This window comes from Polistes dominula, unplaced genomic scaffold (assembly GCF_049000335.1).
Source record: "Polistes dominula isolate Pdom_NZ unplaced genomic scaffold, Pdom_raw_medaka contig_246, whole genome shotgun sequence".
Lineage (NCBI taxonomy): Eukaryota > Metazoa > Arthropoda > Insecta > Hymenoptera > Vespidae > Polistes > Polistes dominula.
The window spans coordinates 333,458-350,049 of NW_028300928.1; the positions used below are offsets into that span (position 1 = coordinate 333,458).

Below are 16,592 nucleotides of genomic sequence, written 5' to 3' on the forward strand. Positions count from 1 at the left end.
GGTGTAGACAGAAGGTTAAGGATCCTCACTCCTCAGTATTGAAGTAAGCCTAGTTATGTAATAATGTAGTAAATATAACCTTAAAGAATTATTATGAGAAAACGTGTAGCTAGAGTGATTTTATTTCGTGAACTGTGAATAGTACGTTTATTGATTTTTTTATCATTTAATTTTATGAAAAAGTATGTGAATAACAAAACAGTTATGGGTAAAATTTGTGTTCCTTGTTTATTTTTCAATCCTACTCTAATAATATTTGGCGCTTTCTTTAAAATTTACCTTGATGCTAATGTGGCGCCACCCTAATTTAATGCATTTCGACGGATGAAAGACGAAAATTCACTGTCGATACCTTTCTTTGAAAGTCTTATGATCTATGGTATGCGCGAGTTATAATTTGTCAGAAAATCGGTTTTGGATTTAATATAAACAGAGATGTATAAAATTTCAAATGTACTAATTAGAAAAATAAAAATAAATTCTGTTCTGTTTGTTTTATAATATAACTCACATTGTGCATTTTGTAAGGAAAATAATTACGATGAATTAATAATGTTTTTAAGCGAGTTCTTATGTATGTTTAATACATTTTCATAAGAGTATTTTATTTTGTTTCAGTGTATATAAGTAGATTTATGGAGTGAAAGTAATATTGAAAAGTATAGTATAATTATGAGTAGAAGTAGGAAATCAAAAATATCACATAAATTGGAAGAAAATAAAGATAAGTTTCAAAAGCCGATAGAACAAGGAGATCATGGTATAGTTATCGTTTTCTAAAATAACATATTTATATATATATATATTTATAATATACTATCTTCTTTTTTATTTTCTAATATTAGTAGTCGTTGTTATGTAATATGGCCAGGGAAAAATTAAAACTTATGTATTTCAAAATGTTTATAGATAATTCATTATTGCCGATGGAAAATAATATAAAGGATAGCCCAATAAAAAACTCAAATGAACCTCAAACTCATCCTGGTCACAGTACACCAATGCAGAAAAAATATTCTAAAAATAATGTAGAAGATTCTCCAGGACCTTGTTGCAATGATAGTCCGATATCAATTCCATATACACAAGATGCCAGTGAAGTTGCCTGGGATTGGCAAATTTCAAGTAAAGCTAGTTCTGTTAAAAACAAAACCGAGGATGATCATACTGTTACTACACCTAAACAGGCAAAGATACTTAAAAAACGTATTTTAAATTCTCCATTATTATATAAACCTTTAAGAAAGAGGTTAATAAAACCGGATAGTGTAGAAAGTGTTGGAAAATTTGCTGCCGAATTAAAAGCGTTGACTGAAAAAATGAAAATCATACAGCGTAACGATGAGGACTGTATAGAGAATGATTTAGACGATAATAAGGATGAAGTAGAAAATCATGAAGAAAAGGATCAATTGAATGAACTAATTGTTTCGAATACAAATACTTTTGCCAATAAAGTAAGTACAAGTTTTGATGAATTATTTGATGAATCGATAGAAGATTCGATGGTAAAATGTAGCCAAGAAATAGAAGAAAAATTTAACCTATGTACAAGCAAAAAGATTAGTACATCTGACTCATTCAAACGAAGTAGAGAGAAGGATACATTTATCACAAAAGAAAAAAGTAAAAGTGCAAGTAATTTAAGTGAAAATTTAAAAAGCACTTTTTTCACAAAATTCTCCGATATTAAATGTTAGTAATTTTTGTAAAACATATTCTAAGACTACTCCTAATTGTAAGAAAAATGTAGATATAGATGTAAAAAGGTTGGAAGTGAAAGAAAGTAATGTGAAGCAATCTTCTATAAATAATAATATTATAAATAATCGTAATGAAAATTTGCAACTTTATAAAAATTTAGTAAGACGTAATAATGCTGAATTATTTGAGATACCAGATGATTCTTTCGACGATTGTTTAGCTACTTGTATAGAAGATGATAAATTATTATCTGAAACAACAGAATATGATAATATTTTTCCAGATTCAGATATTAAACAGCATGCAAATGAAAGAAATTATAAACATTCTAATTCAACGAATAGAAATGTAACTAAAAGTGCAACAAAATCAAATAATTTTGGCTGTAATTCCAGCAGTTGTATTAATCAAACTTCTATGGATACTTTGAATAAATCCATTCACAATTCTAGTGTCAATAGTAATCTTACCGAAAATAGAAAATTTTTTAAAACTAGAAGTTTATCAGATTCATATTTTGGACATGAAAAAACTACTAATATTAATACAAAACCTAATACATCTAATTCACGTCAAATAATAAAACACTCTTCTTCCTCTCATTTGCCATCTAAATCATATGTAAATATTAGTGGTAGAAGTACAACAAATGAAAATGTTAATGCAAACAAAAACATTAAATCAATAAATGATGTGGAAAACATGCGTGCACTTAATAATAGTAAGATTATGTTAAAAGATTCTGCTACAAGGGATATGAAAAATTCACAGACTATGTTATGTACACCTGAAGAAATAGAAAGAAAACGTTTAGAAGCAAAAATGAGATTAGAAGCAAAAAGAAAAATACATACAAATATTAAACCAGCAATACCTTCAGAATTACCACCAAAGAAAATACAAAGGTAAAATAGTGTTATTTTTTCTATATTTTAGATTTTAAATCAATCTTTAAGAAATACTTTGAAAATTTATTATCAAATTATATAATAAGATCAACTCTATGAAATTACAGTGCAAATATATAGCAGATAGAAATAATAACATTTTAGCATTTTACCTTTACAAAGTATTTGAGTTAAATAAATGAAGAATATTTTAACGTGTTATAGTATTTTCTGTTATATTTATGAAGGGTTACATTAATTTTATTGTTGATAACTGATGTTCAAACAGAATTTTTCTTCAAATCGCATACATTTCTATTAATATTTATATTAAATAAGATTGTGCATTTATATTGAATTATTAATAGAAAAGTATTATTAATTTATATCTTAAGTCTGTGACTTAAATGTAATATTTTTGTAGCTCCTTTTTTACTATAAGAATATTAAGTATATTAAATTTGTTTTATAAGATCATGTTTTCTTTTTCTTTTTTCATTTTTGTAAGTAGTAATATATTTTATTTAATATTTTCTAATAAAATTTCTTTTTTATGCATGCATTGCTTTAATTAGAAAAAATATTTCTGATGTAAATACAAATCGATACAATTTTATTATTATTATAATTGTTATTATCAATACTTATAGAAATAAATATAAAATAAGAATATTTATTTCTACTCTATTATTGACTGTTTTTTTTTTTTATTATATGGATTTAAGATTTATTTCAAATAAAAGTTACAAGACATTGGTGATCTTATATTTTTCACAATTACAAAATATGATTTTTTGTTCTCTCTAATATAAGAATAAATAAAATTCTCTTATCTAATATCACACAATCGATTTGCAACGTATCTATCTCATATATATATATATACACTTATATTTTTTACCCTATTTGTATCATAAGAAAGAATGAAAAATAAAGTCCTAAAGTAAAATGGCGGCGTCCTGTAAAGGACGAGTGAACGCATGCGGAGTGGAAGTGGAAGTAGAATCGATATGATGAGTGACGTCACGTGACATCAAGTGTGTACGGCCGACGACTTCTGAAACTCGGGAAAACGACTTTTCTTCGTAATATTTTAACTTGCTTCGGCACTTCTTTCTTTTTCCGATATTGCTTATTTATTATTGTTGAATATATTACTCGTCAAATGTTTTCTTTTTTTTTCTCAAATGAAAATATTATTAATTTTGTTGCAATAAAAGTAATCCGAACTTTTTTATTTGATTTGTCGTATTTGTCTGAATATTATAGGATAAATATTAATCGAAAGATAATAGTGATAACGTGTTAATGAGAGAGGAGGATGAAAGAGGGAGAGAAAAATTGTTAGAAAAATGGCGCGTAGAGCGGAAAGAAAAATAAGGATCGCACGATATAGAATTAGGTTTTAGACGAGAAGCGCATGAACCGAACGGTTTGAGGATAGGATCGAGCAGGCAGGCATATTGTACTGGTAGTCAGTTCACTGGTGGTAGTCGTTCTCCGTCGAGCTTGAAGAAAGCACGTGTTACTTACTTACGTCAACGAATCCACCATCGGCACTACTACCAACAAAAGCAGCATTGGGGTACCAGTAACAACACATCAGTTGCGACATCATCTCTAGTCGTCACTACTATTAACGAGAAGTAAAAGAATCGTAGGCACCATTGGGTGTTCTCTCTTCGTCTTTTAACCCTTTATCCCCTTCAATCATCGAGACTCTAGTATACACATATTCCGTGATTCGAAATAGAAGAGTATTCGAATTTCTAATATTACTATCTTTCAGTATTTCGAGTAAAGCGGTCCGCGCGACTTTAAGATAGAGATAGAAAGAGAGAGAGAGAAAGAAAAAGAGGCACGACGGCGAAGTTGTCGTCGTTATTATCATTTTACTATCACGATGTTTCTCGCGTTTATTCCTTTTCTTTGCACTATCATTGCTACCCAAGCTGAAATTTTCACCAATAGTTTCCTCGTTAAAATGAGGCAACCGGCTGAACGATATTTGGCTGATCAAATTGCTGCTAGAAACGGATTCGTCAATCTTGGACCGGTGAGTCTGTGAATGTTTTTGTGACGTATACACTACCACGTGTATGCCTATCATCCTTTATCGATGCATTTATCTATTTTATTATTATTTATTTTTTTATTATAATATATATGTATATGTATAGATAAATGTATGAACAAATTTATTTAAAGTTACAAAACGTAAGGTTTTATTCGAAATTGATTGACCGATAGTAATGAAAAATATAATAGAAAATATATATATATATCGTCCAATCATGATTTACCGATTCTTTTATAAAGTAAACATTAATTTAATTGTTTTTCTTTAATTTTATTACAAGGCTTCTAATGTCTTTGTAAGATTTTATATAAAGGAATTCAAGAAAATTGATAAACTAATTTTTCTGTCTGTCTCTTTCACAAGCATTCTTTTTTTATCTTAAATGAACAATTACGATGACGTAGTTCTTTCCCTCGACCGTATGGTATCTTTTATTTAGGTTTCGATGACAACAAAATGATTGATGCGATGGCTTCTTTGAGATGAGTTACGGGGATTGGAATTTTATTTACTGAATACATTACTCTCAGATTTAACGAATTATTGATTTTTATTGGTAAATCTTGCAATTAACAAATAAAAAATAATAATCAAATATTTGTAAAATGATGGACAAAGATATTGGCAAAAATTATATTTTTCTTATTACATTTTTTATAAATTTATAAAAAGTACACTCTCTTGTGTGTTCGTTCAATTTTGGCTTGTACTACTTAAAGTAACAAACCAGTAGTATGATCGAACATATATTACTAGAAATACTGTTACTTTAAACGGGATCAAAATGAAGAAGTTTTCCAAAAAATTGTACAATAAAATAAAACTATCATAAAAAATTGTTGTTTTTTTTTTTAATATTAAAAAATGATTTGAAAAAATTAAAAAAAAGAGGATTTAAATTATATATAAAATTCTAAGAATGAAATCGCGGCTTAAATTGAGATTATTTTGAAAAAAAATATAATATACAGAAATATAAATCGATTTAAAATAATAAAAAAAAAAAATAATACAAAAAGTTTACAGCTATTGTAGCTTAACGACTAAACTTTAAGATTTAACTCATTACTCTAATTGATATTATTCCGAAAAATATAAAACAAATATATAATATAGTAGATTACAATTAATTTGAAGGTAAAAAAAGAGGTATTAAGATAAGATGTTGAGATATAAAAATTAGAGAACCACATTTATAACGCAACACGTGTTATAAAGTTATTTGCATATAAAGATCCTTCGATGATGGTAACAATAAGTTGATAATGAAATGAAAAGTGATCTCGTTAAGTTTCACTACAGCTGCGTACATTATTTCGAAAGAGAGATTTTATCACGTGGAAAATATCGATCTGTCGATGATTAAATATGCCATAATATCGAAGTATATCTTAGGAATATATGAAAAACAAATAATACACTTTATAATAAGAATCAACTATGTTACGTTGATGGTTTTCGTAAGAACGATATTTATTCGAGAAATATGTCTTAAATTGTTAAAACATATCTTTAATTTTTGGTCTATTAATATATGGGGCATTTCACGTGAAGCGGACAACGAAAAAAATGTGAGTTCGTGGATTTTGTTCATAATTAGCTTGATTGTACTTCTATGGGACCTTAATAATTGTACATCATTATTTTTTCTTTTTTATCTTAGTTACCAATTTATGGGTCTTCAAAGAATTGACAAGATATGAGCAATAGATTTTTCGAATACTATTAAAAGAGTCAATCTAATAGATTATATAAGAAATAAATCGTGTTTATTAGAGAATATAAATTAATTTTCTTGAATGTAAATAAGAATTTGAAATTGAACTTTTTTTCGTCTAGTAAACTGAAAGTTAACATTAAAAATGTGAATTTATTAAACTTCGCATATTTGTATTTTTTTTATTTTTACCTTAAAAAATAGCTTGTAGTGTAGAAATATTATGAGGAAAAGCTAAACAGTACGAAGGTGCCTTAAGGCGCGCTGTACTGAGCGGTTTCTAAGTGTATAATTCATTAGTTACAATAGTAAACTGTAAGTAGCGAGTAAGCCAACAGCCCTGAGGAACTGTTTAGTTCATATCTTCTAAACGAATCGAGATACCATTATAATTGTTTTCCTCATAATATTTCTACACTACAAGCTATTTTTTAAGGTAAAAATAAAAAAAAAATACAAATATGCGAAGTTTAATAAATACACATTTTTAATGTTAACTTTCAGTTTACTAGACGAAAAAAAGTTCAATTTCAAATTCTTATTTACATCCAAGAAAATTAATTTATATTCTCTAATAAACACGATTTATTTCTTATATAATCTATTAGATTGACTCTTTTAATAGTATTCGAAAAATCTATTGCTCATATCTTGTCAATTTTTTGAAGACCCATAAATTGGTAACTAAGGTAAAAAAAAATAATGATGTACAATTATTGAGGTCCCATAGAAGTACAATCAAGCTAATTATGAACAAAATCCACGAACTCACATTTTTTTCGTTGTCCGCTTCACGTGAAATGCTTCATATAAATCATTTTTGAAATTTATTTTTTATCTCTTTTTCTTTTTTAATTTAATTGCCTAATTCTCTAAAAATATTTCAAATATAATATTATGATTTCATGATGATAGTAAGATGTATGCAATGATGTTATTAATTTATAGTAGAACAAAGAATTTTTCAAATAAAACAAAAGAAGAGATTTATTAAGCGGAATCATTTTAATATTACTCCTTTGAACGTCGAAGAACGTTGAAGATTATATTCCTTTATGTCTTTATAAATGAAGTTTTTCGATAGAGTATTAAGCAATAATTAAAGGATACTACTTTTTATTCTTTTTTTTTTTTTAATAAACAAAAAGATTAATTGCGATACAGTTCGGCATTAAAATCGAACAATTGATCAATATAAGTTAAAAATATCCAGAAATGTTAAAAAAGTAGTACTCAAGTAAATATATCTATTTTTATAATGTATTTAATATTTAATTGTATTTTTACCTTTTGCGTTTTACGTTTGAATTATATATAGTAGACGTTCAATGATTCATGCGGGTCTTGTATTTTTAGAGGTTCGTTGATCTTTGCTTTCAATATTTTACGTAGGCTGCATAAAGTGACTAAATCGATTTGTTAGTGTTCATTGATTTTAAATATACACTCTAATATATAATATATACACTTATATACGAGAAACTATGTTCAAATTATAAAAATACATATACATAGAATATATGCAAATATGAAATATATATATATGTATATATTACATAAAAAATCTTTAAAAAGAGTAATTGAATTTTGAAATAATATTGGGATTGTTTGCTTATCTAGAAACTTTTGACTAACTCCTGGAATTTATATGTATATATATATATATACTTATTGTATATATTTCAGTTTTATGGCATATTTGTTGCGTGGGAAATTGTGCGGAAAATATACACGTCGACTGAAAATTGCTTTTACAAAGTTACACCGATCGTATTTCCTTAACACCCCCTTTCCGCCTTTTTATAATTTTACTATAGACTCACATTTTCGCACATAATTTTCAAGCATGTTTCTCTCTGCTTGGAGTATGTTACTTTTTGTCCCTTCTTTGTTTGTTTTTCAAACACAAATTTAAAGTTTAATTAGCTAAATTACAATTTGTTAATAGTTTGAACGTGGAAATTAAATGTCTGATTAAAGCAAATTTCAGTTGTTCTCAAATTATAGTCCCTTAAATAAAAATTATTTGTTATAATTCTAGATATTAAAAATCTTATATTCTCTATTTATAGTTTAAGTATTGTATATTCTCCAAATATTATATCCGATTAAAATTATTCACAATCAATATAAAAATTTTTCGATACTTTTTCAGAGGAAAAGGAAACTGGGTTTTCATGATAAAATACTGTAATTTAATAATCTGTTGAAACAAGTAACTCAATATTTCACGTAAAACGTAAAAGCAGAGCAACGTTTTTACGAAAAGCTCTTTTTTATTTTTCATCTAATTTTACATATTAACGTAGGCGATAGAAGCTTTTCGCATAACCATACGCGCACACATACTAATACAACCATGTTATTTTACATGGATAAAATAATTTTAACCTGATGTTTTTCCTTTTGCATAAACCTATGACGAGGTTACATACAATTTTTCATCGATACTTATCTCTATTGACGTAACGATGCTTAACTTAACGACCATAGTAGAGAAGATAACAATCGGATTAAAACAGGCCTCACGGTGAATAATAAAAAAAAAGGATAGAGATAAATCACTCAATAAAATCTGCTCGTTTATGTAAAGTGAGAAAATAAATCTAGATGATCAGGGGTGATCAACCCCTGTACGTTGTACTGTCTCATTGAAGGTAAATGTATGATTTAGAAAGAGAGGGACGATGTTGTTAAGTATTTGTATATCATAGTTTATCATTCTTGTCACGTACTTCAAAGACACTTTTTAATTGGATTATATACGACCAAGTGTGGGCGTATTCAAACGGAATTAATGTAATAGGGGGTGTGAGATTAAGTTTGGTATGCAAGCGTTTGATCTGGGAAAAAAAAAGAAAGAGAGAAAAAGATAATATTACTGCTTCAACAACGGAATGATCCTCTGGAATGGTTTATGAGCATCCAAGTTTTTTTCCATCAAAGAAAATGTCTGCAAAAAGGGATAAGAAAAATAAAATATTACTATGTAGATTTAGCTGAATAAAGAATTTCACAATAGTTTATGAATTTTGTAGTGATCTGGATTGAAATGTGAGAGGGAATGCAAGTAGATGGGATAAAATATAGAAATATAACAATTGGTATAGAATGGTCAGAGCAGAGGGTCAACCGTAATATCTGAGCGGCTTAAGAAAGGTAACCAAATAGAAGTAAGGGTGAAGATACGAAGTGGAATCGTAGAAACGCGTGAATGTGCGAAAAGGGACTAGGAAGAGGATGTGTTGGGCTCTGGAACAAATGACCAAGGGGAAAAGTAGATAAAGGAACTGAAAGAGCTGAGAAATAGTAAAGGTCAAGAGGAGAGGGAGTGATGAAACTGAATGGGAAAGATATATAGTAGATTGAAGTAAGGTCCGATGTGTTTTCATATGTATGTTAAGCATTGTTACTTTAGTTTTAGAATTTTTATCCTTGTATATAATGTAATTTGTTTGTTAGTTATTATTTTCACCAAAATTATTTCATTTCTTATTCCATCATAGGGTAATTGTATAAATAAGTAATATAGTAATGTAGATAGATGGCAAGATTTTATGTTTTGTTTTACAATTGTAATGGAAACGGACATATTGCGTTGATAAGAAAATATTCAAGAAATATTTCCAAAATGTTGAAAATCGCTAGATTTGTTTCAATCAATTTATAAGTCATGGTAAAAGATTCTAATCGAAAGAGAAATTAATTGCGAGGCCTTTTCTATTTATTTATCTTCTTCATTTTTTTCTTCGTGATTCTTCTTAATCCCACTTTTTAGCGTCGAACCATGAACGCTGGCGTAAACCCATTAGAGATGGCGTAAAGGAGACCTGAGATGGATTTTATTTTTTTACTTTCCGTCTTATCACTGTTTGTGACCGATGGGATCGTCTATATTTTACGATGTTGATCATAAATATTGTCGATGGTACTTTTTCACTAAATTTTACGATAATCGTTGGGATTTATGATACAAAAAATTATGACTCTTATTTTTATTTTCATTTCTTGTCAATACTTAATACAAGAACGAAGAAAAATCTAATGATCCAATTTTTCTTCGAAAGACAAGAAATTCTAATCGATGATATTTTGATAGATATGAGATCACGCGATCTAACTAATGTAACTTTTAATCAATCATTTTTCGTTATTTGAAATAACCAATTAATTAATCATAATAAATCTTCTATTAATAATTTAATGAAATATGATGTTCTTTTTTTTTTACGTCATCAGATTTTGGTAAGATTTTTCGTCTCATTGTTTCTCTTCATTTTTCTTTTCTCCCTTCTTTTTTTCCACAACATTAATTTTGCTGTTATTATATTAATTCAATATTGTTTTACCTCACAACTTTGACCATCAATCATTTCTCTAAGAAATATACTTCTAATAATCTACTAATTATATCATATATCGTATACGTTTGCGTACGCGTGTACTCATTCGCGTGACATTTAAAATTATGGTTTGGATAATCCGCAATGACGAGATGCCTACCCTCATCTTTCAAAATAGATAATTGGGGTCGAAATGACTACGGGTCTCAACTTAAGTATCGTTATTATCCTCATAATTTTTCATACATTTTGTATGTTTGAAATGAATTATTAGCTTCGATATTTGATTCCCTCGATCGATAGCTATTATCTAAAAATAATAAAAAAAAAAAAAAAATAAAGATGACACGTTTGGGATGATATTTTCAACCATATTGAAAAAGCAACTTCTTTTTTTCTTTTCTTTTTTTTTTATATAGAAAAATATGAGGGAAAGCAAACGAGCTAGGAGATCTCGAGTATCGTAGTTGTTAGGTTGTTACAACACAACGATATTCTATAGGTATGAACGAACATCAAAGTATGCCATGACCCGTATCGGTTTTCCGTGCGAGGAGAAGCGACACAAAAACTGTCTGGCATCGACAGATAACGATACTTTCTACCACGGTGAACGAAACGGAAGACATGACACGTCCAAAGTAGTAGTAGGTATCATCATCTTCATAGAATCGTCGTCCAGTTTACATTATTAAACGAACTTGAACATTTGTAAATGCATTTACTCTCATCAGTTGGTCCAGTGAAAGCATTTTCAGTTATTCCTATTTCAAATTTAAATGAAAAATTTAAAAGAATTCGTTCAATTCGTATATAAATATATTTAAATTTAATAATAGACAAGAAATTTTATGATAAATACTTAGTTGAATGAATAATTCACATAAATCGAGAGAGGGATGTGCGTATATTTAAATTACGACAAAATTCACATTTATTTATAACGATTTGTAAAAGGTTATAAAAATTAAAGAAATTAATCTAATGTATGTATATATATTAACAAAATAATATAATAAATTATACAAACTATCCATTTTAAAATTTATATATATATATATGTATATATATATATTGCAACATAATAATATATAATAATATATATTTATATATATATATAATATAAAATATAATTTTATTAATACATAATATAAATAATTATTATTATAAATAATAATAATATTACATATTAATTAATATTATATTATTAATATAAAATATAAATAATATATATAATATATAATATAAAAAAATTTATAATATAAATATAATATATTTATATAATTTTTAAAATAGATAGTATGTTATTTTTTTAATCCCATAAAGAAATTGTCTATTTAATTAATTTTGATTGAGAATCACTAAAAATCTTTGGTTTTATGCACATATTTTTACATACAGAAAGATAGATGGAAAGAGAGAGAGGGAGAGAAGCCAATGTGATTCTAGGAATTTGATTTCAATGCATTTCTATAATTCTTTTTTCATTTAATTTCTAGAATAAATGATCCATAAGGTATCATATCGTAAATTGGCGAAATTTAATACATACGATATAAACTTTATCTCTTTTGCTTTTTTTTTTTACATCTATTACGATGCAGAAAATGTTTTCTCAAGTTTTCTAAGGGTAAGTAATAATTTCAAGCAACTTTTGAAAAGTTCATATCTCGCGAGAGGAAAGGTTTATCAAACTTTAGTTTTGTTCATGGCTGGCTAACTCTGCTATTAAGTTTTGCAAATAAAAGTATATATATAAAATTTAAATTATTAATATTTTCTATCCGTCAACAAAAAAATAATCTAAACTGATCACGTTTTGTAATGCACCCTATAGAGATCGACTTATTATGTAGAAAATATTATAAAAGTTAGAATAAATTTATAAACTAATATAAAACTAATTTGAAGACGAATTAGAAAGTTAAATTATTAGTCGAAATAATTTTATTTTATTATAAATGAGAAAATTCTAACGAAGGAAATGTACTTATTTTGTAATCATCGATTATCGATAAGAAGAATTTCTCTTACATTAGTATTTTTCTCGTGGAGGAAGTTATTCGATTTTTTACTTAGAATTGTAGAACGTTGGTCAGTTAGGATCTGCGGTGAAACCGATAAAAAAAAAAGAAAGATAAATCATTAGAAAGAATTCACTTATCAGAAATATTGTATATCTATATCCATATATGTATATATCATTCTTCAGCCCTACATACATTCGAGCACGTATGCACATCAATCGCATAAGAAGAAAGCACACACGCAAACATACACGCACACATACGTGATGCGAAATAAATTTAACACTTATTTAATATCTTTGTTACATCTTTCGATGCTTGAAGAAGATTAACAATAAATACAAAAATAATAAATAACAAACTATATTCGACCGATACCGAACGTACACGAAGTAAGGTTATGTCGTAGGTAAATTAAAATAATTAAGGGGGTATTCTAGTCTAAAAGCCTAAATTTTAGGCATTTTTCAAACTAAGATAAAAAAAAAATTAAAAACATTTTTAGTACACATTTTTTTATATGATGTTTATTAACATTTTAAGAATACAAAAAAAAATCGTGAAAAAAAATAAAAAATTCGTAAAAATACAGGCCGGTGAAGTGGGGGCTAAAAAAAACTGTGCACTCTAGTTGACATGTTTCCAACTCTTGTAGTAATCTGAAACACAAAAATTTGTAAAATTCTTAATCAGTAAAGATGTCGCTATCGGGTGACCCTTAGCCAAAAAAAAATTCACAAAATGGCGTCGATATGAAAAAAATTTTTTTTTACCCTTTTTTTTTGACCTTCTCGAATTTTTTTTAAATACTAAAAATTAAAATTATTCAAAATCCAAGGGTCACCCGATAGAGAGATGTATAAAGAAGATTCCCACCAAATTTTAAAGAAATCAGTCGAGTAGAACTTGAGATATCATGTCAATCACTTCGAAAAAAGTAGTTTCGAGAAAAACGCATTCAAAGTTTCGCGTAATAAGGGTATGATACAGGATACCGCGTCACTAAAACAGCTATATCTCTGAAAATAATTTGATTTTTGAAATAATTTTTTAAGGACATATTTTTAAAAGGTTAAGCTTTGAAAATATGAAAAAAAATCGATTTTTTCAAATTTCTAGACCAGAATACCCCTTTAATGGTTTCTCAAACTCGCCGACGAGGAAAGCAATAAAATAAAAATGACAACATTAGAATAAAGACACCGGTTGAGGAGAAGGGAGTAAAGTATGTATAAACAAAACATTGAACTACCGAGAGAATTTTTAATAAAAAAAAGTTTCACATAAAGACAATTGTGCCAGTGTAACGGTGGATTTCAAAGACAATGATACGTTGAATTTATACTCTTCGTTTTTAGATTACAATATACATTTTCTTCGATTAATTAACAATTATTTGAATACTCTAATGCATTCTACTTATATTTCAGATTATTTAAACAGTAGATATCTATAAAAATACTTTGAATATTAAATAATTTCGATTTTAACTGATATTCAATTAGAAAATGTTACCCCTGAAGTTATCACTCTCGAAGTTGAAACAAATGTATATACATTTAAACTATCGTAAATATTAATAAAATATATCAAAGTGTTCGATCTATCTTAAATAATTGTTAATTAATCGAAGGAAATGTTCATTGTAATTTAAAAACATGGAGTATAAGTTAGATGTATCGTTGTCTTCGAAATCCATTGTTACACTGACACGTTGTTCTCTATCAAAGTTCTTTAATTGATTGTTGTTTATATGATTTTCCAAAAAAGAAAATTTTATTTATTAGGAATATTATTCACGTTATACACGTGAGCAACGTTCGAAAAGTCGTATAAACAACTTTCAATAAAATAACGTACAAGTCTAACTGTATACGAGCATTGCATAGAAAACGAAGTACATCTATTTGTTATTTTTTGTTTGTTTTTTTATTAATTAATAGAAAAGATATTTCCGAAATCGAAAATATCTTCGTTTTACGATACTTTATCGCGTGAATCGTTTTCTATCTATCTCTATGTATGTACATATATAACAAAGATCCTTCTACGAAGTAGAATACGAAAATGGCATTGAGGGAAATTAAATTTCACCAAACGACGACGTGAACTCATTTCAACGTGTTCCGTCTTTCGTGTTATACCATGATGGGAAATGGAGGAGTTTCAACGTTACGACACTCCACGTATACCAACATCCTTTTAAGTTTTATTCTTACCAAGGAGAATGTACGCTTTGAGAACTGTTAAAAAGAACGTTATATAAAAACTTAAATTTAAAATCTAAGAGAATTGCGATTTTCTTACTAAAAATTTACAATACAATAATATAAATTCATCCTTTTCTAACAATAAAACATTCTAAATTTGTTAAATATTTATTAAATATTTCTTTAATAGATACTCGAGATACACCTACGCGAAATTACTATTTATATGTATAGTATACTATCTGTCGAGAATACTCGAATTAAAAGTCTCAATTCGTATGCATTATTCGGAACCAATTTGATATTCGAAGCTCGAATTGCAGTAACCCGTGGTTGCGTGAATAATATCGTCGTCATTTTTAAGTAAATTCAACACCAAAGTTGAACATCTTTCTTTGAGATATTGATAACATTTCATGAAATTATTAGCAACTATAAATAATGATATATTTTTATATTTTTTATTTCAGATCCTAGGAAGTCAAACGGAATATCATTTCGTTCACAAAGCTCTTCCACATGCTCGAAGTAAAAGATCTGTACCACATATGCGACGTTTGAAGGTAGATCCATTGGTAAGTAACGTTTAACACTCGCTTCGAGTTCGATAATTAAGTTACTGTAAGTTAGTAACAACTTACACTTCCAGAGTTAAACTTTCCATTTCTAATGATTTAATCGAGCAATCCATCGACTTTATTAGTTAACGACATTACACGGTAAAATCTGATAATGCTGTAAATTATTAATTAATCAATTAATGTTTGCATAAATAATATAGTTCAAATTATTCGAAAATTTGTAATTTTAAACACGTAAATCACAACATATATATTATTTATAGTGAGTTATATATTATTTTCAATGAGAAGTTGAATACTATCATGGGTCATATAAATGATTTTCTAGTTCATAGTCATCCACTTCTAGTTTTTCATTGTATAATATTTTTTCTTTTCGTCGACATGATTGCGTAACGTCATACGTTTTTCATCGAAGTGAGGAGCAATAAAACATAAGTGGAGTGCCCTACGATGAACGTTTCTCGAGTTCGTTTATATGGGGTGTTGAAAAGAATAAAATCTTTGCGATATCTTAAGGAATTTACATTAATGATTAACAATTAGATTAATGCAATCGAATTTTACTCAGTATTTTCTAAATAAATAATATGGCAAAAACAGCATGGATTTATTGGTTAATTTAATATTATTTAAAGAAAGAAAAAGGGAATATTTTTATTCGTCAATAAATATTAACATAAAGGCTGAGTTTGTGAGACGATTTTTCTTTTTTGTATGTATCTTTCGAGGTGAGTTGAGGGGTGGACTTATTAAAATTCTTTCAGAGTCCAAATAACGACTACCATAATATATATAATTTACAAAAAATGTATATATATATATATAGGGTGTTCTAACTGAAACGTTGAATAGAATTATTTTGTTTTAAGTCAAATTTACTGTATCTCAAAAGAGATATAGTATTACGGTAACAAATCTTATTTAGATCATTCTTGTTTTCTGAAATTGAACTACATGTTTTCATTTAAATAAACGTGCTTCCCATTTCGTGTTGAATTTATCGATCCATAAATATGTCGGTCATTCGAAATTCCATCCTA

At 27.4% G+C, this 16,592-nt stretch overlaps 2 protein-coding genes across 2 annotated transcripts in view; both read left to right on the forward strand.

Annotated features, from left to right (window-relative positions):
• Nucleotides 1–55: 55 nt before the first annotated feature.
• On the forward strand, nt 56–4,436 carry LOC107072436 (uncharacterized). The gene is given in 4 exon segments (XM_015332364.2): nt 56–379; nt 619–760; nt 910–1,663; nt 1,665–4,436. Coding segments are annotated over 3 exon segments (1,791 nt in total). The 5' UTR covers nt 56–379; nt 619–672; the 3' UTR covers nt 2,614–4,436.
• amon (prohormone processing protease amontillado) overlaps nt 4,020–16,592 on the forward strand; it is a 29,185-nt gene continuing 16,612 nt past the window's right edge. The window contains exons 1-2 of the mRNA XM_015332362.2: nt 4,020–4,647; nt 15,439–15,543. Of these exons, the coding sequence (XP_015187848.1) occupies nt 4,495–4,647; nt 15,439–15,543 (258 nt within the window). The 5' untranslated portion in view covers nt 4,020–4,494. The remainder of the gene's footprint in view (nt 4,648–15,438; nt 15,544–16,592) is intronic.